Source organism: Anas acuta, chromosome 1, assembly GCF_963932015.1.
Source record: "Anas acuta chromosome 1, bAnaAcu1.1, whole genome shotgun sequence".
NCBI lineage: Eukaryota > Metazoa > Chordata > Aves > Anseriformes > Anatidae > Anas > Anas acuta.
The window spans coordinates 53,195,553-53,221,339 of record NC_088979.1 but is presented as its reverse complement, the minus strand read 5'-3'; the positions used below and the strand labels follow the sequence as shown (position 1 = coordinate 53,221,339).

Sequence of the window (25,787 nt, the reverse complement as noted above, 5' to 3'; positions counted from 1 at the left end):
ACTAGACTGGTGAGGTAATGAACATGGCCAGCTTTCTAAAGCAAGGTTCAAACAGAAAGATGAAGCACTTCCAATCCAGCAGCCTCTGCCATCTTTGTTCCCAACAGAGCAGTGATACACTATGCCACTGTGAAATACTCTTTGCCATCATGCCTGCCCCATAATGTATTGTGCACGCATAGAAAATAAAAAAATCCGTGCTAATTATTTTCATAGGCTCTCAGGAATCAGGCAGGTTTGTGTCCTTGAAATGTTGTGCGGTCTGCATTTTTGCAATTTTCTGCGGTAGGACCAGGAGCCCATTGGAAATGTTTTCCTCGGTCAGTTAATGAAGTGACTGACATAGTGGGCAAAGCATGTTCATGAGTGCAACTCAAATTTAGTTGTGCTTCAAGCAGACATTACCCTTATCCTCTCAATGCTAACCCTAAAATATTTGTGAAGCTTTTGTTATGTTAAAATGCAGCTTGTTAATTCTTTCAGTGCCGTGTTTTTTTTGTCGTCGTTGTTGTTTTTCTTAATTGGATGCCCAAAACATCTTAAAATCTGTGATTGAGGTACAATGGTTGCCCAAAGTATGCAAAATGAAACAATTGGATCTGCTGAGGTGAGTGGTGTTCTGAAGAATAGAATAGAGCAGATTGTGAACCGAGTGATCGTAGTTTACGTACAAAGAGAGAAACCAGCAGAACTGCCATAATAAGTTGTATAATTGCAAGCATTTAAGGTATAATAAATAAATATTTTCTTCACTGGTGAATACCTCCCCACAAGTCTAATGGGTATGTTGGTGTTCTCTACAACTAAAGTGAACAAAAGACTTGTGAGGAAACAACTGTGACCTAATTAATGGCTGTGTGTGTTTGTTAGCTGTCCAAAGGGATTTCTGTGGGTTTTGGTTCATTAACTACAATTAACATGTTATGCACAGAGTACTCTTTCCATGAAGATGTTTTCTTAGTATTACCTTTAAAATCATGCAGTTCAGATGAAAACTGGATGTTCTTGTGTACTGTTTTTGCTAAAATCATTTGAATAAGACATGAAATTTGGAAATCACTCTTCTCAAACTGTTCAGTATTATTGCCAATGGTGTAACTACTCTGTGCTACTTCTAGAGACAGTGTCTTATTTTTGACCTTATGTTTTTTCAGTTTAGCCACTATTAAGATTCCTACTTTCTTAAAAGTCCATTTCTGTTCATACATTGTCTAATACAGTCTTTATGGAATGGCTTTGATCGCTTTAAAGTCCATTAAAGAGGAGATTTCATGAAAGTATACCTTAAGAGTCCACAGTCATTAGTAACTTAAATATTTTTCATCTTTTTACATTGCTTTATTTTGATCTTCTTACAGATTTCTGTAATGTTAGGGTGAAGGGAGAGTGAGAAGCATTAGGCAGAAAAAAGAAGGAAACTGGCATGTTGACCCATTAAAAAGCTGGTTTTCTCGACATCCTTATTCAGAGGTACTGATTCTGCTTCCAAACAAATCAGAAATATTACAGCATGTTTAGAATGATCAGAATTGTGGCAGGTGTGCTTTTGTTACTCTTTTTAATTACTTGGTTTACTCAGGCATGTAACTCCTAGTGGAAATAAACAGAATTTTGGAAGAGTAAGAAAAGTGTGTGTTAAAAATACAAAGAACAAGAATATTCCTCTAGAGAACAAACAATTAATGAGTGCTATTAACAATAAAAACAGCATTCATGGAAAAATAATCATTTACTTAAATATCAGGAAAATTCAGAAGACTCGGCTAAAAAAGCTGCGTATTTTAAAATTTGGTCTCTTGAAATTACAATGTGTTTTAGTAATTCACGAAATTAACTTTGTGCAGTAAAAATGCACAAACTGCAGTGCATTGTTCTTCTACTATCATGTATTATTATTAAAACTTTTGGGTTTGTTTCTTCTTCAACTGAGACTTCTAGATGTAATAACGCCTTCATTTGTGAGCCATCCCAAATCTCTGTTACTGGCTGTCCTGGTAAGTTGGATAGAAAATGAGTGAAGAACAACAAAAATGGAACCTCACAGTTGGAATATTGACATATTAATACTGTCTTTTGACAAACAATGAATGAACTTATTTCTCATATAAATTTGGAGCAGACCTATTCAGCTTTCTTGACTTGGTCATAAGTCCAAGCCCATTCCTGAACAAGTATACGTAACCTGGGCACAAACTAGGATTTCCCTCCCTGCCCACTGAATCAGTAAGATTTGGAATGGACCACAGGAGGTCTCTAGTACAATTTCAGATCAGGTTGCTCAGGGCTTTATCCAGTTGGGTCTTGAAAACCTCAAAAGGTGGAGATTCCACAGGCTGTCTGGGCAATCTGCCCCAATGCTTGATTATCTGCCATGAAATCTTCTCTTCCTTATATCCAGTTGAACCCTCCCCTCAGTTTATGGCAAATGTTTCCCCACTGTACATCTCACTAAAGAGCCTGGCTCTTTCTTCTGAGTGGCTTTGTAGGTATGGGAAGATTTCTGTTCACTCCCCTGAAGTCATCTGTTCTCAGGGATGAACAAACTGTCTCTGTCAGCCTCTTCTCACAGGGCAAGTGCTCCAGTGCCCTGACCACCCTGGTGACCCTGTTTCGAACTCACACCAATTTGTCTTCATCTTTCTTGTTTTAGGGAAAAGAGGGTGTGAATGTGCTGTTGATACCCATGGCACACCGGTTGACTTTTGTTCAGCCTACATCTCTCAGGACCCCAGCTCCTTTTCACCTGAGCTGTTGCCCAGACACTTACTGGTATTGTTAAGAGGCAGTTAGTCCATTCCGGATTCAGGTCTTTGAATGTCCTTTTCAGGACATTTATCTGACCTGTTTCAGTGTCCTGAAGTTCCTGGTGACCTATTCTTTTAGCCTGTCTACATCTGGATCCCCTTGGTTGTCATCCCTGCCTTAAGCATATTGACTGCAGCCTTCAGTTTGACGTTGTCCACATACTTTTGATGTGATTTGATTTAATTGCTGGTTAAAGTAGAACTTCCCAAAAAGAAAATGTTCATCGTTAGGGTTAATTTAAACCTTAAAAAAAAAAAAAAAAAAGAGAGAGAGAGAGAACAGAAAATAATTTTTCGAAAGTCATGAGAAAATGTCAAGTTGGATGAGTATGGAAATAGGAACTGAACGTGAACTGTTGCATGTCTGCTCACACCCATTGTAATAACCGGTTCTATTTTAGAAGAGAAGAAAGCCTACTGGAATAGGAAAAAAAAGGAAGAACAGAATACGTTTTATACAACTGTAGACAAATCTGGCCTCGGGAGTTGTTTTAATTCTCGTTTGTTCCATTCCCAAAACCATACCTCTGGTTTCATAATCCAGGTCACGCCTTAAGAGTATTTCCATTATATCTGTCTCAGTGATAAATACATTTTATCAGAACTTCAAACGCATAAAATCATTGAGGGAAGAGCTGTATTGTGTAATGTGATACTCTCTAACCCAATCACCTCAATGAGTAATACTACATTGCACTTGCATGGGACCTTTCATCTGGAAATTGTAACGCTCTTTACAAACATTAATTAATTAAACTTCAAACACCTGGGTGAGATAGGGAAGTATCCATACAATCTCTGGAACCAAAGTTGGAAAGACTTGTTAAGTCAGGCCATCAAATAATGCTACCATAAAATTATAATCCAGTGGTTTTCAAACTTCTTTTTTTTTTTTTTTTTTTTTCCTCCCGTGCTCCTCATAGGACATTTTCTCACTCTTTTTTCCTCATTTGTTTGAGAATCCAAGTTGTTTCTCCTCCCATCAGGTGCTTGCAGCATCCCATCTTAGCCCTTTGGCACAGGCAGACATCCTTCTCCCTGGCAGAGGAGAAGCACCGCAGTTGCCTCTCGTTATGAAGGCAAATCCTGGCAAAAGTTCAGTTCAGGCTTGCTCCACTAGCCCCTCATTCCACGTGGCTTCCCCACCACCACAACAGCTGCTTCCTTGTCCTTTCCTCACCTTAGAGGGCGAGGGCCTTTTACCTAAATTGCATCTGCAGCTCAGTGAACCCAGCCAGGAGTAGCCTGGGGCAGCTGGGAGGCACCACTCCCAAGACTTCCAGTGGGATCTCGTAAAATCCCCATCATCCATTCCTCCCCCTCTTCTCTGCTTCCTTCTTCAGGTTGAGAAATACTTTTTAGAAACTGTATTTTTAGAGATGGGGGGGGGGGGAAACTCAAGGCATACAGGAATTGAGGCTCACTCGGGGCCATAATGAATGCATCTGCCAAGAGTCTCACATGGTTGTTTGCCCTATATACCATCCTGTGGCCTTTCTATAGGGAAGTCTCAAAGTAGCCAGAACTTGTGCATTTCCCAATGACAAGGATGTTTTCTCCACAGAGATTTTTCATATCAGTGTAATGCTTCTTTGAAATGGAAGCTCTTTATGCAAGCAGAACTTGATCTAGTAATTAAAAACTCATTCAAATTGGAAGTTTTTGAGGAAGAGAACCATGGGAAGAGATTTGATTTATTTATGGGAAAACCTGTTGTGGTTGCATACTGAAATGACTAATATTCAGGATAACAGTACAGTGTGCTTCACAGCCAGGCTTGAGTTCTTTTTTTTTTTTTTGGTCGATGGAAAATTACTTCCCACATCTCCCTGGTACACCTCCCTCACTCAGGTGTTCCCATTTTTCTGACATTGCATTTACCATGGTGGAACATCTCAGCCTCATAAATCAGGCATTGTGGATAAAACATACACTGTGGACATCTCACTGCAGCAGGGCACATCAGTCCACTGAAATCAGGTACAAACACCTTGAAAGGAAAGGGGAAAATGCAGGGACATCTGGGCAGTTTGCAGAGTGCTAGGGCAGTCTCCCACAGCTAGACACAACTCTGTGCAGCCGACAAGAGAGAATAAGCTTGGGGGAGCCTGAATCTGCAGCCCAGGTAGAAGCAGAGCTCTTGAAGGAGGGCAAGAGGCCCCAGCCACCCTACTGACAACCTTCACGTGAACTTTTCTCCAGTGGCCCATCTTCAGATGGACGTGTGGAGAATGTAGAAAGGTGCTGGTGTTGGACTAAAATTGATATTACTGAGTGAAAGCTATAAATGCCGTGCTCTGTTGGCTCTTCTCTTGGTGGCATTTTTGCTGCTTGTTTAAATATCAACACTGGAAAATGGATATGCTTTATAGTAAATCTTATACATTCTCTTTAGGGGATTATGTAAGTTACAAGATACAGAAATCTGTAGTCCCAGCTGCAGAGCAGTTCTTTGTGAAAACTGTGTGTTACCATTAGCGTTGATGTATATATACTTAGGGTGTACATATACATCCTAAGTATGTATATGTAGGGTTTCTGTCAGCAGAGAGCTAACTGCTGTCACATACAGACCCTCAAATGGATAAAATGTCTAAGGCAAGCCAATGGACAAGACCACAGGTATTCCTGGAGCCTCAGATGGTTAAACATGAAACTTTCTGAAAAGTAGGAAAAATTAGAGGTAGATTCAGAGCTGTTGTTCAGTCCTGCAGAGTTCTAGAGTAGGAGATCTGGAAGTGTATTAAATTGATAGATTTTTTGTGCCCAGAAGCTGAAAGGGGTTTTGACGTTATATGAGCCCAGTATTCTGAGTCTGGTAAAATATTAGTGGATATTATTTTTGTGCTATTAAAGTCTGTTCTGTTAAAAGAATACAGAGAAACTTCATAGATTACAGTAGCTTGAATGGAACCCAAAGTTTCAAAACTAGGAATCAAATCTCTGAAGATACTTAGGTACCAAATTCTTCACTGTAACCATAAAGTGCCTGTGGGTCTGAATCCAGAAACCCACAGTAAAGTCGCTACATTCACATTTGTGCACCTGTCCTCATTATTCAAAGGGAACAAACACTAACAAAACTCCTTTTCGGACCGAGTCCCTGCTTTGAGAGGCTCAAATGCAGACTAAGGAATATTATAACTAAATGTTAGCGCTTTTTTTTTTTTATTATTATTATTCAACCTAAGAAAAATCCCAGCTGTGGTGCGGGACCAAAGTCTTCTGAGTTAAGGGATGTGTGACAATAAGAATATGAAGGATAGTCATAGAAGGGGACTGGTGGGGAGCAGAAGATTGGAGTTAATGGTGCTAGCTGAGATGCTTTGCACAGGGATAGGGAAAGAATACTTGGTCAAGGATAAATGAATATCAGTATCCTACAGAAAAGTGTTTGTATATATGTATTCTGTAAGGTGACAGATAAATTGTCTGGATGTCCGGATTTTCAAAAAGAGCAAATGTGATAATTTAGGAAAGGTCTCACCACTTCACTGTGAGGGCTGGTGAAATATTTTAGGGACACTTCTGAGCACAATTCCACTGGACCCTGGATGTGAGTAATATGAACGTATTAGCTATTGACTGTGTTGACCCATCTGTACAGCTGACGGAGAGCAAAGGCTGTGGGAACCTTTGGTTTCTCCTTTCATTTGGTAATTCAAGACTTGCAGAGTTTCTGGAAGAGCTGAGCAATAGCAATTGATTTTTCAGAAATAATCAGTTTCGGTTTTAATCCGAACAGAGCCCATTCCCGCAGTTCCCAGATCCTCTGAAACTGGGTTGATATTTAGCAAACCAGAAGGGAAAAAACAGATCCATCCATGTTCTTGCTTGGAATTGAATAATTCAGTTCAGCAAATATCAACAGTGAACGCCTTATTTTCAAACCTGAGTAATTTATGCATCTTTACCATTAAAAGAGGATATCATCTTGATGTTCAGTCCAAGTTTGCATATGATACTTTGTTATGAACAAGTGTTGTCAACTGAAATAAAGTACATCTACGATAGCTGTAAATACCACACCTGGCCCAGCTGTCTCTAAAACAAGTCAACATCCCAATGGTCTTGAGAAGGTACTAACGTTGTTGATTCTCTTTGACAGTCTGAAGCCACACCTCTCCAAAATGTTGTCATCTTTAAGACAGTTCTTACAAGCTGCTCCCAGTTTCAAGAGGGCTGCCCAACAAGATTCTTCTTTTGCCTAAATAAAACAACTAATTACCGAGGCAGTACTTCAGCTGGGAGCATTCAAATGAAGAGCTGGATTTGAATTACTGCAGGAAGTGAAGCCAATGTTTGATGAACCTTGATCTCTCATTCTGTCAGGCATTTGCCTGTGAATGTATTTCCATCAGTATAAAGACAGGACAGTCAGATCATCTTTCTTTAAAGACAGTGGTAAGGAATGCAGAGCGTACTAGAAATGCTAACACATCTTTAGAGGATGTTTTTTTGCTCTCTCCGAAACACTGTATTGTTGTTTAGAAGCAAATTAGCGCTGGACATGGTGGTGGCTGATGCTTTGAGCAGAGCCTTTCTGATAAGGTAAAAATGTGCATGGCTGCTGAGCCACAAGTTCATTGTCATCAGAAACTGATAAACCCAGGAGAGATGCCCAGTCATCTGCACCAATATTCCTCAGCCTTTTGAAAACTACAATATCTTTGTTATGTATCTGACTTCCTGTGACCCTCAAAAGCTTTATTAGAGAGTGGGTTTTCTTAAGCAGGAGTATATCTTCTATCACTTCATGGCCATGTTTGAGCTGTTCTGCAATCCAGGTTGAGAAATGTGGCTTTACGGTGTTGGAAGCAGTCATTAGCGATTGACCAAGGAGGAGTTTTGTCAGCATGTAGAGCTGTTGGTAAGAAGTGGCATGAGGTCTCTTCGCCCTCTCTAAGGGAAAGGTTGAACTCGCACTGGTGTATCAGATGTTTTGAGGTGACTGAACAGCACAGAAAATATTTGCAGTGACTGGTTAACAGGTTTCTTTCCTCCAACAAGATACAGAAGGATTTAATATCAAATGATTATCAGCAGAATAAGACTCGTTACTACATACATAATTGGTATTTTTTCCCCGCAACATTCCAGTCAGCTTACAGTGGTGTGCAATCTGATGAAGAAAAACAGAAGGGTAGATTTTACGCCTCTGTGAGAAAAGTAAAGATAACTCGTTTGTAGAACAATTTACCAGCCAGTGTTACATGCTAAATCTTCTCTAAGTGATAGCTGAAAAATAATTTCAGTTTGAAGTAATACACTGCTTCTGGTTGCAGAACAAGATGTCTGAAATTGCCTCTTCTGTGAGGCAGGGGCACATTGTCAAATCTCAGAGACCAGGGGCAGACGATGTTGTTACTGCAAAGTGAAACTCTGCGGAGGTAAAATACTTGGAAAGGCTGAAAAGAATAATTCATATTATAAAGAGGTAAACACCCAAGTGTGCTCTGCTTTGTTCAGAGGCAAAAAAAAAAGTTGTTCAGAGGAAAAAAAATATATATATACAACTGACATGATGTGTGAAACATACATTATTTGACGTAAATTTTTTCTTGATGTACTTGTAGAGTAGCTTGTAACTTTCCTGAAGGATCTTGGGGAATGCTTAGGCTTAAAGCTGAAAAGAAAAAAAAAAGAAAGAAAAAAAAGCCAAAGCCCCACCACTAAAAAAAAATCAGAAAAAAAAATAATAGAAAATATTTTAGAAAATAGAAACATAGAAATAATAATAATAATTAGAAAAAAATTAAATGGTTCTGGAGTTATATTTTCAGCTTTTTCAATGTTCTTCGATGTTCACAAACCTGTTCAGATAGGTTGATATTTGCAAATGACTCTTCAGAGAAGTATGTACATGTTTCTGATCTGTTTTGACAAACCCTTATGAGACGGAAGAGACGGAACATGCTTGCATCTAACTTAATGCCAACTGGGGCACGGGCTGTTGACTCTTTCCCACAAAGCTATGTATTGTCTTGGGTAAATATATTTCTTTTAATATGATGTAACCAGAAGCATCTCCTGAATACTCTTCTCTTCCCAGGAGGAAGAGGGTCTTATTGAAGATCATCTTGATGTATGCTCTCTGAGGAAAACATTGTTCAAAGTTGTACTCCTAGCGGAGTTTTGAACTTTAATAATAATTTTGTTGTTTGGTGATGCCTTCTCCAACTCTAAATTAAATCAGATGTATTCCCTAGGAGATAATTTGCTTGAATTATTTTCCTTTTGAATAGGAAATAAAAACATTTATGATCAACTCTTAAATGTCTCATTTTCCCTCTGGCTTTATGGTGAAGACGAACGTGAATAGGAATACTAGTCATTCCTCAATAATAATTGAAATAAATTCCCATGCCCCCCTCCTCTTTGGCTGAACACTTCCAACCTTGGACTTTTTTTTTTCTCAGAGTGTTTTATAACTATTGTTCTCTTGGTTTGTCTGCTTTTGTTGCTGAAAGTTAGAAAATGCAGGATTTAAAACTTTCTTTCTTGTGTCTATGGATAGCCATAAGTACATGCTGCTTGTTACAGCACTTTTAAGGGCACATGCTCTTTTTGTGCATAATGAAGCACTTTTTACCTGTATTAATCCACGCAGATTTTAAATTCCCTTACAAAATAAATGCTTACTTTTCAAAACCCTGTGCAACATAAGAGTGCAAGTTAGTTGCAGGACTCATCAGTCAGAAAAGGTACTGTCCTCCTTCTGCTGCTTAGGTCTGTGCAGAAATCTGGACTAGCTTTATGAAGTTTTGTCCTCCTTCATTGTCTTGTTCCTCTCTTTTTGTTGTGAAATGGATCTCAGATTTTGTTTTCACCGTTTTATGTGTGTTGTTTTTTTTTTCTCTGTTGTGCACACACACGTACACTATTGAATAATAAATGCCAGTATGAAAACAGTCACAGAAGTGTATTGGGCATCTACACTGATCTGGCCAAGAGAGGAATTCTACATATGAGCAAAGCTTGCTTAAAATAGTATTTAAGCCAAATATTTATGTGCAATGCCTAGGAGATATGTTGTTGGCCTATATTTGCTTTAACTTTACTGCACTGTTCTTCAGTAGCTCAGTTACTGAGCCCTCTTTCCTCTACCTGCACAGAATTTGTTCAGAGAGGTCATGGTTAATACTTCAAACTCTGAGGTAGCTTAATGGCAATACTGCAAAGTTTGATTTTTGAGGGGTGGACCCAGGCAGAGTGAAGGGAGATAAACAGGCAGGATAGAGAGGAGGCAAAAAACAGGCAACTATTTTGTAGCTGCCAGATCCTATACAAATTTAGTTCAGCAACATTTTTGTGGCATAAGCAAATAGTCCTTCTATGCTAGCTAGATCTATCATAAACAACACATTTAAATGGCTAATACTCTCCTTTCATGTTTGTTTTTACAGGTCAGTCAAATTCAAATAGCTTCTTTTCTGGTTTTCTGCCCCTTCCCTGCCATGTTTTCAGTGCCTCTGTGTTATTCTGTGTCTCCATGTCAAACAAAGTGCTGGTGGAAACTCTCTTGCCTTCTGCAAATCTCACAGCTGTGATGCGCAGTCACTGCCCCAGTCTGTTCAACCCCAATGAAACACTAGATGGAGTGGAATTAGGTGGCATGAGAGGGTTTTGCTCAAGTACAGTATAGCATTTAAGCCCTGTTTCAACATAAAATGTCTTAGTGCTGTTTTAAGGATGATTTGGATAGCTATAATTAAAGATCAGTTTCACCTTCAGCTAGCAGGTGAGTGAATTCCCCTGAATAAGAATCTTCCTCCATGCTCTTTTACATGGTCACCAGCATCCAACTTTGTAAATTTTGCACTGTTGGAGTTACTCTTTAGTTTGAGAAAATCCTCTTGAAGTCATAAGGATCTGAACACAAAGGCAAGAACAGCGCAGCTGAGGTAAAGAGGCTGCCAGTGCAAGACAGTAGAGAACCAGTTTCCATGTGATTGCTTTGGGTTTATGAGATTTCTGTGCTTCTTTTATTTTACTTTGCGCTGCTGAAGTATTTCATGGACAGCTAACTCCCACAGGATGGTTACGAGGCTATCCTTGGTGTGCTTTACAAACAGACTGAAAAGTTGAATGATTTGTCCACAATCTCCCCGGCTCTCAGCATCTATGTTAAAGCGTGGAATGAAATCACAGCCTGATTTAAAAAAAAAAAAAAAAAAGTCCCATGCTCTTTTGTGTGCTCTCCGTAATGAGTGTGCTGATCTGATTTCAGTAGCTACGAGCTTCTCTGGCTTTCTCTATCAAGTTCCACTGGTACAACTGCCTTGGGATGCATCTGGGTTCGATTCAGTCACATTGCGCAGTGATAAGGGTTACATGCAAGTTGATCAGAAAGTATGTGGCTAGTAAACACCAGATTCCACCTTTCCTGAATGATTAGCTTGCTTTTTGAAGTCCTAATGATTTTAATTTGGCTTGGAGTCAGTGACTAAGAGTATGCAAAGCATTAGCCAAAGCACCTATTTATTTATTTAAATTTTATCAGCACATATTTCTTCAAAGAAGAATACCTATCTCTTTGTCTAAGCCCTTTTTAATAAATATCTAAATATTTAACTACCAAGTAAATCCGCTTAAAATCTCTCTATTGTGTCACAGATGGCAGCAGTTAGTAGAAACAGGTTTTTTCCTTAGTTAATATGGTTTACAGAGTATTCCTGGCTTATGAGAGTGATGTTGTCTCTCTGTTTCATTATTTTTTTTCATTTCAGATTTAAAAAAAGTAACAGGGCTTGTTTTCCCTATGCTTGTTCTGTCTATTTTCATAACACAAGTTGTTTTTTTATTCCCCAAGAAAGGATATGAATAGCTTAATGATTTGTTTAAAATGTGAATGGAATTCTTCTAGACACAAATGGCGCTAACTATCTGTTCATCTTCTGGACTTGGCTGTTTTAAACTTGTCAAGGAAGAATAAATTTTTCCTTTCTCCCCTCCCAGGTTCTTTGGAGGAGAACGAATGTCCGTGTTTGTGGTTGTTTCAGATACTTGCAAAATAGAATTCAAATACTGCAGTAATATAAAAAAAAAAAAAAAAAAAAAAAAAAAACTCCACTTTTTTATTATATTTCTTTACTGGCGAGGGAGACACCATTTAACGACCATGCCTCTTGGTTTGTTTTTGGTTTTTTGGGAAGGAGTGGTTACATAATCTAGTGCTGAAAAAAAAATATTCAAGGAACCAGAAATCCCCTATGATGTGGCAGCCCAATTTAATTATTATATAGAATTGTGTGCGATAGTTGAGCTTATTGCATTGTTAAGGAAGCTGTCTTTAACTCCGACTCACTGTAGTATATGAAAGCTGGCGATTAAATTTAAATTTACAATGAATCCTTAGTCCTATCCCATTTAATTTGAATGCACTAAGTATACTGAAAAACCTGCATATGCACCAGTGTACCTGTGCAGGTGAAATACTGCATCTGTTGAATATTAAATTACTGTATATTGTGCTGTGCAACATGAACAGTATTTGAATGTTTTCCACTAGCACTTTCTTCAGCTATACACTGAACAGTATGGAAAATTGCTTACAAGAAAATCACATTATATTCTGGGTGCTCAAAGATACCAGCTTTTGACAATCGCGAATAACTTCCTGTAGGTTTCTGGGCATACAATTTATAAAATAGGCTGTAAGTACGCTGTTACTGCTCAGTTGAGTTACTCTACACTCACATGCGATATACTGAATTGAAGCAGAAGTTAAGCAGTGGGAGTCTTTCCCCTGGTGCTTGGTCCTTGGTGTCAAACAACTCCACCGAGATCTCAGCAGCCTGTAATTTTCGCACTAGTGCAGCCGAATGGATCAGCTCAACTGCCCTACATCCTATGTTATGTCTTCAAATGGGGTCCAGTCCGCCTGTGGGTTCTGCTGAGCTCTTGGCCATTAAGATGCTTTGCTTTAATGAGTGGCACAGTCAAATTGCACATTTGGAAATTTCCTCCCAGGCCTTGGAATTTATCTCCAAGCTTATTGGAGATCCTTCTTTCAAACATAAGTTTGGAAACTGTTTCTGTTATTTTGGAAGTTGTCCTCATAATACCTTTTATTCATTTCTTTCCTGAAATCAACAGATGTAGCCTTTTAGATTTTTTTATTTTTCTTTTTCTTACAAGTATGTACACCACAATTATGGCTTTGGTTGCGAGTCCTTGAAGTCCCTGTGTTGTGGCAATATCTTTTTCAACAGTGTGCCATGTGTAGTCAGTTCTTTGTTTACATAAGAACAAAATATTTTCTGAATTACTTTTTCTCACATAACCTTATTTTTTTTTCAACTTCACTGCTCCTACATATGGACTGGAGCAATGAACTTGTAGAGTGAAACCCAAATCTCTTTCTTGAGTCAATACCATTAATTTATAAGCCAGTGAAGTATCTGAGTGTATTGCATTTGTCAATATTGACTTTCTCCTGCTATTGTGTTTCTCGTTCTCTTAGGTTAGTTTAGTTGGACCTGAAGCTCCTCTGGTCTAGACTTACCTGCATGTTTTTGTGTCATTTGCAGCTTTGTCACTTCTCTGCTACCTCCTTTTTCTGATGAAGAACAGAAACGTAGCTACTGCAGAATGCTCTGTTAGCGACCAGTTCCTACCCTTTCAGCTTTCCAAACAGCAAAAATGTGTTGTTTACTTCTAATCTTTGGTTTCAACCCAAATTCTTTAATAATTTTTGTCCCTTGTAGCATAACTGTTTAGTTACACCAAACACCCTTCTGGAAATTCGTATAAAATGTTCTTCCCTTACTCTTCATCTGGTGCATTAAGAATTTTATCAAATTTATGAGGTACAATTTCCTTTTGCTAAAATCATGGTGAACAAATTCTACCTCTGATCTGTGTGTCTTCTGCTTGTGTTTTAAAGATTGTTTTGTCTAAATCGCTATCCTGTCTAAAAATATATATGCTAGTCTAAAAGGTCCCTGAATAATCCCCTAAGGCTCTTCAAAATGTAAGTGCAATATTTGCTACCACGCAGTCCTGAAATAGTCACTAGTCTGACAGTATTTTCTTACAGGTTCAATCAGTGTATTCTTAAATTCTTCTAATGGTTTTGACTGTGTATATCCTCTGTGGCATACTGACTTAATGCCTTCTTAATTTCTCTGTGATTTTTTCCTTCTCCCCTCCTTTTCTTGAGTACCGATGTCCCTTGTGGCATCTCATCTTCTTTATCTAGAAAGAATAGGTTATGGGTAAGTATCTTTCTAGTATGTAGTTGGCAAAAAAGCGATGTGAGAAATTGTTTATCTTTTCAGCAACACCCTCAATTTCTTTAATTACATCTTCACCTCCTCTAATCCGAAAGACCTACTTATTTTCCTTTAACCGTCTTGGTGGTTATTGCGTGGTTTATACCTACAGCTGTTTACTTCAGAGCCCATTTTAGGCTGCTTCTTTCGTTCTTACACAATGAATCTGATAATCTGCTTTGTTGGCTTCACAAACATTGTATTTCCATATTCTGCATAACTTTGCATTGAATTCCTATAGGTAGAATGGCTGTAGGGCACTCTAAAATTGTACAACAGGTCTATAAACTAAAAAAGTGCCATGCGTGTTTGAAGAGGATATATATTTCATTTTCAGGATACAAAATTCATTCCCCTTTTGCTTATAGTCTCTAATATTTGCTTTTTAATTTCTTATGTTAATAAGTTGATTTTGCTGATTTAACAGGTTTTAGAAGCTGGAAGACTAAAAGAATATGGTGAACCTTACATTTTGCTGCAAGAAAAAGATGGCTTGTTTTACAAAATGGTGCAACAAGTGGGCAAGACTGAAGCAGCTTCTCTGTTTGAAACAGCAAAACGGGTAATTTTAGAAGTGATAATTAAGTTTGCCTCTGCAGTTTGTTTATCACAAGTTAGCATATTCAAGGTTATAGTAGGCATTCCACTATATTTAAGAATCTGTTGGCTTTGCAAGGCTAAGCCGTCATTTTTTGAGCGTTTTTTAGTGGGATACGCACAGGCTTCCAAACGATAAGTGTGTTTATATACTGAGTTGAAAGACTATTTGGATTTCTTGCATCCTTATGTATGTACACACACTGGTACGTGTAAACAGTATATGACATACGCACCTGTGCTGGGCATGTGTCTTACAAAAACATGCTTTAAAAACATGTTAAGGCTGCAGAATACAGCATTTAGTTCTCTTGTTTCTGTATTTTCTACAAGGCCCATCCAGAGCTAGTTTGAAGTTCAGTGCCAGTACATTATATTATGGTCACTGGGGGTGCAATCAGTGTTATATTTTTTTTTTGCTTTCTCTTGCTTCATTCTTGTACCCTTGCTTTGTTCTGCACATAGGATGAATAGCGCTCAATTAAGAAACAGCTGTTGAATGTTTTGTTGCCTCCTTGTTCCTTACGAGGCTCTGCCTGATTTACTGCTTACTATTCAAATCCTACTCTTGAGTATAGAATTATTAATGTAATTGTGAGCATTCCTCTGGCAATCAAAGTGTTTAAGAAACATCAATGGATTAATTTTCATAATGTGCCTCTGAGGTGAGGCTATATCATCTTCACTTTTCAGATTGAAAGCTGAAGCAGAGATAAGAAGATTAAAAAAAAAAAAAAAAAAGAAAAAATGACCTGTGATCGAGGAACTCATTTTGAATAGCTTTTGGCTTGTGTTGTTTTTTTTTTTTTCTTTTGTGATAATTCAGTGCACGATATGTCCAGAGCAAGGTTATATTTCTTTCTGCCAATGAAGTTTCAGCATTGCCGCAGCGGAGACTTGCAGTGCTTGGTTTGGGAGCAACTTGATCCATATTCATGTAACTTTACTTAAGTGTGAAAGGAAGATAGAGATATTAGGGATCTAGTGACCTAAGAGAGTTTCCACACAAGAGGCAAAGGTCTTAGTCTGTCCTCTAGGCTTTCTTCTCCTCAAGCTGGTTGGTGCGCACATAAATGGTGACACAAATTGCGAGCTCTTTCCTGGGGAGAAAAAGGAGAACACTAGGAAGGAAGCAACATGTAAAGGCAGGAAACAAAATGACAAGTGCCTTGGCTACTTCTTAGTAAAAATAGACAAGAAAGAGACCCTTCTGGCAAGTTGGAAAAAGGTGAAAAATTGTGCAGTCCTGGAGGTTGCGTGCTCAGGTATTGAGGGTGGACGTTTTGAAGATCAGGAATGCGGTCTCTGTGTCTGTTCACACTCAGTCTTCTTTTTGTTTTTATACCTACTAAACAATTTTATTTTTTTTAAAGAATTTTTCAGGTGAAGCTTTGCAGCTGAGAGCATACACTATAAATTCTTGTATGGCACTGATTGCAGAACTCGGGAAGCAGCTTTGTCCTTAACTGGACGGCATGACTCCTGCTGTCCTTCTCCATTACTGCAGTGTTGTTTCTTTTATTTTATCATTAACAGGAATGGGTTAGATGTGTTTTTTGTGATGTGTATGACAATCTGGAGGTGAGGTAAATGCTGTTTAGAAAGGTGGCTTCTAATTCGTGAGGCCAGTATTTGTCTGCAAAGTGAAAGCCAGCTTCCTAGGACTTGATCCTTGCAGTGGCTAGAGGTGAGGCCGTTCAGCTGTCATGCACAGAGGTTTAGCCATGTCATGCTGTCTCTCCTTCCTTCCCTGCAGCCCTCCCCAGTTGCACAACTGCACTCAAAGATAATTCAAAATATATAAAAATAATTGCCTGATGTTACTTGCCCATATAGTCATCTGCAGTTACCACATCAATGTTATGTGATTTTGTACAGGAAGGGAAGAGATCCAGGAACCAGTCTCTGCTGAAATGTGGTTTGATGAAAAAGTTTGCTAACTCCCAGGCTAGAAGGCAGATACAAGCTTTAGCATCTGCCAAGAATGCAAAGCATGGTGCTTATCCACACTCAGCCCAAAAAAATGGGAATCGAGAGACTATATCTCCATTCAGCAGCTACCCAGAAGCACAGTTACAGCTCTTTCTGTTTAAAGGACTTGGATATAATTCCAGGATTTTGTTACTGCTGCCCCTTGTGCTTCATGCATACGTTCAGAGAAGTTGCTTAGTCAGAAGAGCTGATTCTGGGGGCTGCTCTTTTTCCACCAGTGAGTCTGCTGCATGTACTGCTGGTCTCGTACATTCCTCCTGTGGTTACTAAGAACTGTTTTTATGAAGAACAGCTTTTTTCTGTTGCTGAAAAACAGCATGCTGCACATAAAAAGAAGTGGTAATATGGCAAATATACATACTTCTCAAAAGGCGTTACAGGAGGCTGCTAAGTCAAATGGCTTGGAACGTGGCCATGCCTTGACAATGACTGTGTGATTTATTGCACCTTGGACCTGCAGCTTGTGCAGAACAAACTTGTTACCAAGAGCTTTTCTTTCAGTAAGGTGAGACTTTAAATAAATTTTCTGGAACAGTATGGCTTCTGCATATGTCCTTTAGGTGCAAATAAGAGAGGCTACACACCTCAAATTGGAAGACTAACTTGGGACACCTTTGAAAAAGTTTCCTGGGAAAAAAAAATCATGGTTATCATAGCCAAGCATTGAAAGATCTAACTCTTCAGGATCACCACACTTGCTGAAAACTTAGCTCAGGCTTCTGAATCGATCCAGGCTTGCTCATTGCATGTCTCTTTTGCTCACTCAATATCCCAGATTTTTGTGCAAATATGAAAGAAAGCAACGCAGGCAGGGCTCAGACAGGAGACTGCTGAGTATATTTTAAGTAGCCTACGAGCTGCAGTGGAGTTGTGCTAGGCATCAGGAGACTGCATTTCTGTCTTGGTTCAGTTTACAAGAAGCTTATTAGGAGAAAATCCTGTGGGAAAGTGAGAAATTAAAACAGTTAAAAAACTGCTCAGTTATTCAGATTGAAAAAAAAAAAAAAAACCAACCAACCAAACAAACAAAAAAAAACCTTGGTATGTTCTCCATGCTGCTGTCAGCACAGGGAGGCTTTTCCACAAGCTTTGGTGGCATCAGGATAGGGCCTTTTTTTTGTTTTGATCAATCAGTTTTTAAATACTTTGAGGGAAAAGTGAGAGTGATTTTATTTTAAAGCTCTGACAGATGTGTAAATACTAAAACACTAGGTGTTATCTGACCGCAGTGATTACTTACAAGAAGGTTGCAGCTCTGCTGGCAGTGGAAGAGGCTTTATACAAGACTTGAGCATTGGTGTCTTGAGGGATTGGGCTCAGGGGAAGAATTGCAATGAGACAGTTGAAAAGCAGCTGCCATTTCATTAGGCCTCTAGTAATGTGCCAAGGTTTTCTGTTAACTCTGAAAACAAAATCACGCTCAGAAGCTACGTTAGAAGTATGCTGGAGTTTTGTATTTTAAACTGCGCAAAGGACGGGAAAACACCACTGAGGCTGCAGGCTCTGCGGTGTGAGTGCTGCGGGCACCCCAATAACTCCTCTGTTGCATCCCATCGGGGCTGGTTCCTGAGGAATGCCTCCACCAGGCCTCCCAGTCCTGCTCTTGGCTCAAATCACACCTTAATATTCTCCAGAAATTCTGGAGATACGCATATCCCACGTTAGTGTGTGTACACAAAGGGTGACAGTGGTGCTTACTGGGGTGTTTCCATGGAACAGCTATTTCTCTTTTATCCCCCATGTCTTCTACGTGCATTCACACATATGAAAAGGACATTATTATCAAACAAGCCAAACTTTGTTGACAACGCTCTCGAATACAAATTGGAGAAATATTTCATAAGCTGTAGTCAGAGCAGTATGACTGTGAGACCCAACTCATGACATGTGTCAGCTTCAGAAAGATAGTGCATTTTCTGTTTTTAAAGGCTCAAACAAAACTTTTCACATTCTTCTTTGAAAAAAATGCATTTGAAGTCCTTTTTCACCCAAACACATTTTTAGATAAGAGCACACAAGTCTTGACATTATTTCATTTTGTTATGCGCATCTGTCAAGGAACAGAGATATGATACAGCTACTAAAAACTGATGATTGTGGAACAGTGAAACTTGACAGCATTTCATTTCCTTTATGTTCTGATTATACATTTATCAGGAAACCTGTATCTCTTCTAGTTCAGCTAGAAATTGGTAGAATTCAAGAACTCAAAGGCTTGGCAAAGAACTGTCCTATTATTTGGTATCATCTTACATTTTAGAGAAGTTGCTTGGTTGAGTCATTGTTAAAGCTTTTGCTTCTTCTTTCATTATTGTGGCTCACTATCCAGAGATCACGTTTCTATAGGCCCTATAACTGCTCTGCAGCACAAATTAAACGCTGGGATATTTCATACATACACCTCGAAGTTTCAATGGTTGTCAATCATAGTTTGTAAAATATAGGGATTACAACCCGATATTAACATCCGAATCCATTGTGCTCATTTTATGTGTGAAAATGAGAAACCCTTGTGCAGACGCAAGATTTCACAGCTTCTTTGTCAGCCTGTTTTTAATTTATCTCCATGTTTTGAGCTAGTAAAATGGTTTTACTTATCAGTTTAATGTAAAGCGATAAAATATATCTATTGATCTGAATCACCAGGATTTGAGTGGATCTACAGGTTGTGTGGGGTTTTTCTTAGACTTTGTTATAATAAGATCATACAGTAATTTTACTAATTTTTCAGTGACACACAGTTACCGAGTACTCCTAACCTGAAGTTCCTGTTCAGATTCCTTAGGGGCATGTATTTATCTGTTCTGTGTTTATCTCCAGAAAGTGTGTTTTAAACTCAAAGATGTTTCAAGTATAATGACATGCAGAATCTGCTGTTTTCCCTAGGTTTACTTCAGTAAGAATTATCCAGAAGTTGTTCAGAACGGCCAGCTTGCTGCAGACTCCTCGCTGGATCCTTCCTCAGGATTATGCATCACTGAAACTGCACTGTGACTCCTGATAACCACGATTGTTTTCCATGGAATGTAAAGCTGAGAACATCCAAACTCTCGATGTTTTCAAGGGTCAACGGGAGAGGAAAGGGAGGGGGCGATTCTTTGCACTGGACATCCTTTCTATTTAATACTGAGAAGAAAATCTTTGCTGTCCCTGTTTGTTCAATTTCAGTGCAATATGTTTTCCTTTCCAGATATAATTATGTTTGTATTGCCAAGGAAATTAGGAAGGCTCAGTTTTTATTTGGGAGTTTATTTAAACAGGTGCAGGACACCTAACAGGTCTAGGGTGCATATTTGGAATTTGTTGAAGCAAAAGATTGGAACGTATCCCTTTTCTCTTTCGGAGATATTTTGAGAGCAATCAAAAACAAATTTTTTTGAGCGTCACTTTACCTTGACAGCTGTGCCTAAGCAGTAGATTTGGTAGCAGACATCTTAGTTGTTTAACGCGGCTGTCTTTCTACCTGTCGTAAGTTGTCATGCAGGTTGATAGAAAAAAGAATTGAACAAGCCAAAAATACTTTTCCTTTTTGATAGCAAAAAGTACTATATACTTATTTTTTTGATAATTCAAGTAGTGCTGTTCAAGATGAATGTAAATACAAGTTTTATTTTGCTGAAATCCAAATGCTGAAAAAATCAATCTCCATCTTCTATACTCTAGAAGAAAATTACCACATTTGCACTGAAGAAATATTTAAATAATTTAACATACATTCCTCTTTTTATCCAGGTTATCAAAGAAAAAAAAGTATTAAAATAACTTGAGGAAATCTTTGAATGACATGTCATTATACCTAAATACCATGTAGTACAAAGTTATCTCCAACACAACACATTGAAATGTATACGTTATTTGCATTTATTGTGCCTTAATATTTGTGCCTTCAAGCCAAAGCTGTAACTGCAGGGTACACAACAAATTCATTAAATACATGTTAAAAATATTTAGCCTTAGTATATTTAAAATTTTGCATCAGGGGATCTGTTGAACTCGAGCTGTTTGAAGTTACCATCCTACTGGAATGGGTAGGAAGGCACAACCTGTAGATTTGAATGGCTGTTGCTAATAGCGAGGAGAATGCAGTGAGAGAGGGATTCTGTATTTGTAAGTTATGTCCTGATTTAGCAAAGCACTTTAACATAAAGGCACTATTTCCCTACATTACAAAATCAAGCAAGTGCTATGCTGCTTCAGATTTTTTTCATGTTTAGTGAGATAGCTACCCTTTGAGGTCCAGTACCAAATAAATCTATTCATCTTACTGTTTAAAGTAAGACACTAAAAAGCAACACATCTCTTCAGGACACAGAAAATACCGTGCTTTACAAAATGTATTGAAGATGCTTGCATTACCTTTGTAAGATAAATGTGATTTACCCAATGTTCACCCAGCAGTCCAAAAGTAAGGCAAACGCAAATGTTTCTCATTTCAAGCTGCTCTACCGGCAAATAACTGACTGAAATACAAAATTACTCTCTCCTTGTTGAGATCTAAATTGAGGCCAAAGCCTGTGCCTGAGGACCGGGGCTCAAGTAGGACTTTGTCCCGTGTAGAAGTTGGTGGCAAGGGGCAGAATCATCATTCTCCTGCTGCAGCAGCTTCGCTGCATGGGGCTTGCTGTCCTGCTGTGAGGTACCAGGAGAAGGGGGAGGTCTTCTTACTGCCTCCACTACCACCAGCTGGGGTGGAGGGGGAAAAAAGACAAACATTGGGTGTCTGGCTTGCTGCTAACATCCTCCTGTAATGTTAGCAGGAAGTTACAAAATGAAACGCTGCTGCCCCTAGCTTTCTTTTGGCAGGTTCAGACACTTCTGTGGGGTGCAGCTGACTGCAACAAATGTCTTTGAGATCAGTGGAACTGGACTTTGTGCAGTGATGCGTAACACGAGTCTTGTGCTAGGTCTGGTGCTAAATAAAAGGCAGTCAGGGAACAACTGCGTGTCCCGAAAGCTGAGCAGCACAGATTGACTCATGTAAGCAGCAAGCCCATAGCTAATTCTTGGAGCACACCAGCCACGTCCCCTTTTCTCTACCACTTTGCCCTTGGGCTTCGCTGGACTTGTACGGTCCCCTTATGTTCCTGGCACACATTTATCATCCAGTGTGTGCTCTTACCTTTTCTTTTCAATTCAAATCGTCTGAAATAAGACAGGTCTATTCTGCAGCTCAGTAGAGTGGGGTTTGTCTTGCGGAGGTATGTGAAGATGTAGAGAAGTGTTTGACTGTGTAAAGTCACATGGGATAATGCTGGGGGACTCTGTAGCGTGAAGAAAGCTCAGCCTGCCGTGCTTGTCTGTAACTGCCTTTTGGAAGGGATCCATGGCATGAACCATGTCCAAACTCTGCTCGAGCATTGAGGAGAGATCCAGCTGGAGTGCGCCAAAACAAAGCTGGAGTGAGCCGACTCCAGGTAGCACAGACAGGTAACAGGGGCTGGCGCTTGAGCTCGTGTGCTTTCCTTCTTTATTGAGCAGTTTGGACATTTCCATGGGGTCTGGCTGTGTGCTACGATGCTGAATTCTTTTGATTTCTAGATAGCTCTTCCGCGAGAATAAGTATGACACTAAGACCTCTAAACACTCTTAAGAGAACAGCACATTCTCCTGGCCATATACCTTGGCTTTAATTTTTATCAAAGCAAAGGAGATGTGCACGTGTAAACCAAGGGTATAATTACAGTTTTTGTTCATTTCAGCTCTGAAATGAATCTATGGGAAGTTGTATGTCAGAGCAGAACTCCAAAACGCTGGCTGCTGCAGACTCGCTGGTATGAGACCCTGACAGATCTAGCTATCAGTCTATGAGCCAGAATTAATTTGATCCTGTAGCTTTCTGAATGCGCACAAAAAAATGCAAGGAATCTCTGAAAATGCTGATTCTGCTCCTTCACGTGTTTTGACAGGACATTACAAGCTGTAGGTATCAAAAACCAAATTTTTAAAAACACTTGAAAACCATTCACTTCTGAATAGAGCAACCGATAGCGAGTCATCTGTGCCTGTTGTTGCCTTTATGTCCATCTTCTTAGTTTAAAGTGACAAAAATGTTTTAATCAGATTTTTTTTTGTTTAGATTTTGTTTTTTCATTGTTGAGAGTTGTTTTTGTGTAGATGACTATTGTGAAGATTGACCCACCCGTTTAATTTTATCCGAACGAGAAAGAGCACCGTACCTGCATGGCCAAACTCAGAACAGGTATGAAAAAGGCCTTCCTCTGCTGGAAGTCTTGATCTGTTAAACGTACAGATTAGCTCTCCAGCGAGGTGTTTTATGTTTCATTTTAAAGAGAAGTTCAAATGGTTGTAAACTTCCACTTTGCAAAATTTCATGCTTTATTTGGGAATAGTAAAGCTGGTTATTTTTAGCTACATTCCTTCTTGGGGATCTTGGAAAAAGAACTCAGTCTTCTGAGTTATTAAAGCCTTTAAAATGTTTCTTCACCTTGAGGTGCCTTAAAGTATTCCAGAGTCTTATTTCTAACGGGTATAATTTTATGCAGTGATGCTGCAAATCTCCAGTTGTGGAACTGCTGTTTGCTTGGTTTAAAAGTCTAGGAACAGCCTCTATTTCCCATCTAAAGAACAGGGTGGGTTTTTTTCAGACATTAATTTTGGTCTCTCTTTGCTCCACCCCTCCTTAAAGACCACTGGGAGACTCAATGCCAACATGGCTCTTAAGAATTGGTTATCTCAGGTTTTGCTTAGTTTAAGGGCAAAATTATGCTCGGTGAGCTGAACCAGAGCTCATTTGCCAGATGGGTGTAGTCTTCTGTTCATACCCCTCTTTGGAAGGCGGAGGACCTTCTTCTGACCAAGATCAGAAATGCTGTTTATTTAAGTGATATTGACACAATTTCTTTTCATTTTCCCAATACGTGCTTGAACTAAGATTGCAGAAAGAACGAGAAGGGGACAAAGGATCCAAACGGTATAGATACTTTACTGAAAATGCTGCTTTTTGTATTAATCTGACCCTTCCAAACATCTCCCTTTGAAGTTTGCCCCTTTTTTTTTTTGAGGGGGGGGAAAGAAAAATTATTTACTTACATCACCTGCCCTCTGTGAAGGTGATGAGCTTCTGACACTTCAGCAGAAGAATGTGGCTTTCTCTGTATGTTTTACATTGTGTAACATCGCACTGCTTTTTCATCATTTTAACTCTGTTTTTTGTTTTGTTTTGTTTTTTGCATTTGTGTACTAATTTGATTTTTTTTTTATTGCTGCGGAATGGTTTCTGTTGTTGACGTTCACGTGACAGCTCCTGTTGGACAATAAAAAGCGTTTCTCAGAAGCGTGCCGCGTTCTGTCATCATTGCGGCTGTGTGGGTGAAGGCAGAAACGCGGGGCTGAGCAAAGTACAGGTTGTGCCCAAAAGCTCCAAGCACCTCTTTGTGTCGTTGCCAACTCCGAGGATTGAAAATCCTCCATTATGAGATACGGCACAGAAGAATACATTTCAGCTCATTTTTCACCATTCTTCCGCTGGCTGAGATCTCACAGATCACATTTTCAAGCTTTTTGCCTCAATGGCAGTGACTAAAATGTAATTCCAATAGATTTTCAAAAATCATTATATGACTTTAAGGAGGAACCCCTGCAGTGGCAAAAGTACAGATCAGAGATGGTCTGTGCCTCAAACAGCTAACGAGCTCAATGGGCTGGATAAAGTTAATAGACGCAGAAGTGAAGTGGGTTAGCAGCACAACTCCAAAATCTGGTGTCATCTCTCAATCCTTTACCTCCGAGTTTGTTAATTTAACAAGATGCTGTAAAACTACTCATTTCTGAAAACTGCTCCAAGTTTCTCCCTAGATCTACTAACTCTCAAGCACTTGTACATATTATCATGATGCAGTTCCTACTACAAGATCAATTATGTATTTGTCAGTAATCCCCCAGGGTGGCAAGTTCTAGGACTGATGCAATGTAAACTGCTACCCGTCCTTTTATAACGTGGTGCTGGAGTATCTGTTAAAAAATTCTCGTGTTGTACCAGAAGTCCACCTTGCGACCACAGCGCAGCTATCGTAACCTCGGGATGGTTTTGGCAGGAACATTCGCCGTGGTTAAATGAATCGTGTGGTCAGCAGCACAACAGTTTGGGGGCCAAAGGGGTCCCAGTTCCTCACTGGGGCTGGACGCTGGGGGTTATGTTTCTTCAGGGAAAAGGAAATCCCAGGTTCTGGTCCCGGTTCCAGGGAGTACGCCTGCATTTCATTCAACTACAGTTAGCAGAAATTGCATGAACACCAGGAAGAGATGGGGACTCTGCTCCAGAGCTCCTGCTTCGGGGTATCGGGTCTCCCCAGGCAGCAGGATCAGTTTGCTTTTGCCACCCACCAGGCTGGGTGGTGGCAGCCGAGACTCCAGCTCCCACAGCACACAGGCCTGTTGTTTGCAGAGTTGGTGCTTTAGGACTGAGGCTGCCCTACAAAAGGAAACACATTTCTGCTGCTGCCTCCCTGAGGACACTGCTGCCCTCAGCGCTGCGATTCCCAAGTGGACGTCTGCTTTAGGACGGGCTGCTCGATGTACCCAGAAAGTCCTACTGCAGCTGCTCCTCGTGCAACATAGGGCTGAGCCTCCCTATAGACCAAGGTTTTCCTTATAATCAGTAAAGCTCCTAGCAAAAGAGCTCTGTAATACTACCTGAAGCCTATGCCTTAACTATACCCAGAGAAAAGTTCCCAGTTTACACTGTCTAAATTACATTATTGCAGCCAAGGACACGTGTATCACCTGGTCACTCCAACATGTGAATTTGATACGTGTGGTACGGCTGTAGGATCGTGTCAGACACATGAGACTTACAAATAAACCATGGTTTTCTGTTCTGTTTTGTGTGTGTGTGTATTCTTTGTTTTTGAGGTTTTTCGAATTGCTATGAGAAATTAAGGTGCGGGGCAGTGAAAAATAGTTCCTTTTGTTTAATTCCGGTAAATTTTGTACCTTCAATCACAAATAGGAAATAAAAGAGGGACTTATCCTGAGCCTGAAGCCTGAAGAAAACAAATCTTGCTAGTATTCTCACCAGCTGACATTCTTCACAGAGCTCTGCATTTTCCAGAAAAGAACCATAATTACCTTTTATAACATGAAATTGAATTGGGTGGGA

General features: G+C 39.5%; 1 protein-coding gene across 3 annotated transcripts in view; it reads left to right on the top strand.

Annotated features, from left to right (window-relative positions):
- ABCC4 (ATP binding cassette subfamily C member 4 (PEL blood group)) overlaps positions 1–23,963 on the top strand; it is a 148,160-nt gene extending 124,197 nt beyond the window's left edge. For all 3 annotated transcript variants that reach the window (XM_068677069.1, XM_068677086.1, XM_068677076.1), the window contains 2 exons: positions 14,508–14,642; positions 19,556–23,963. In XM_068677069.1, coding sequence (XP_068533170.1) covers positions 14,508–14,642; positions 19,556–19,663 — 243 coding nt within the window. In that variant the 3' untranslated portion in view covers positions 19,664–23,963. The remainder of the gene's footprint in view (positions 1–14,507; positions 14,643–19,555) is intronic.
- Positions 23,964–25,787: the final 1,824 nt, after the last annotated feature.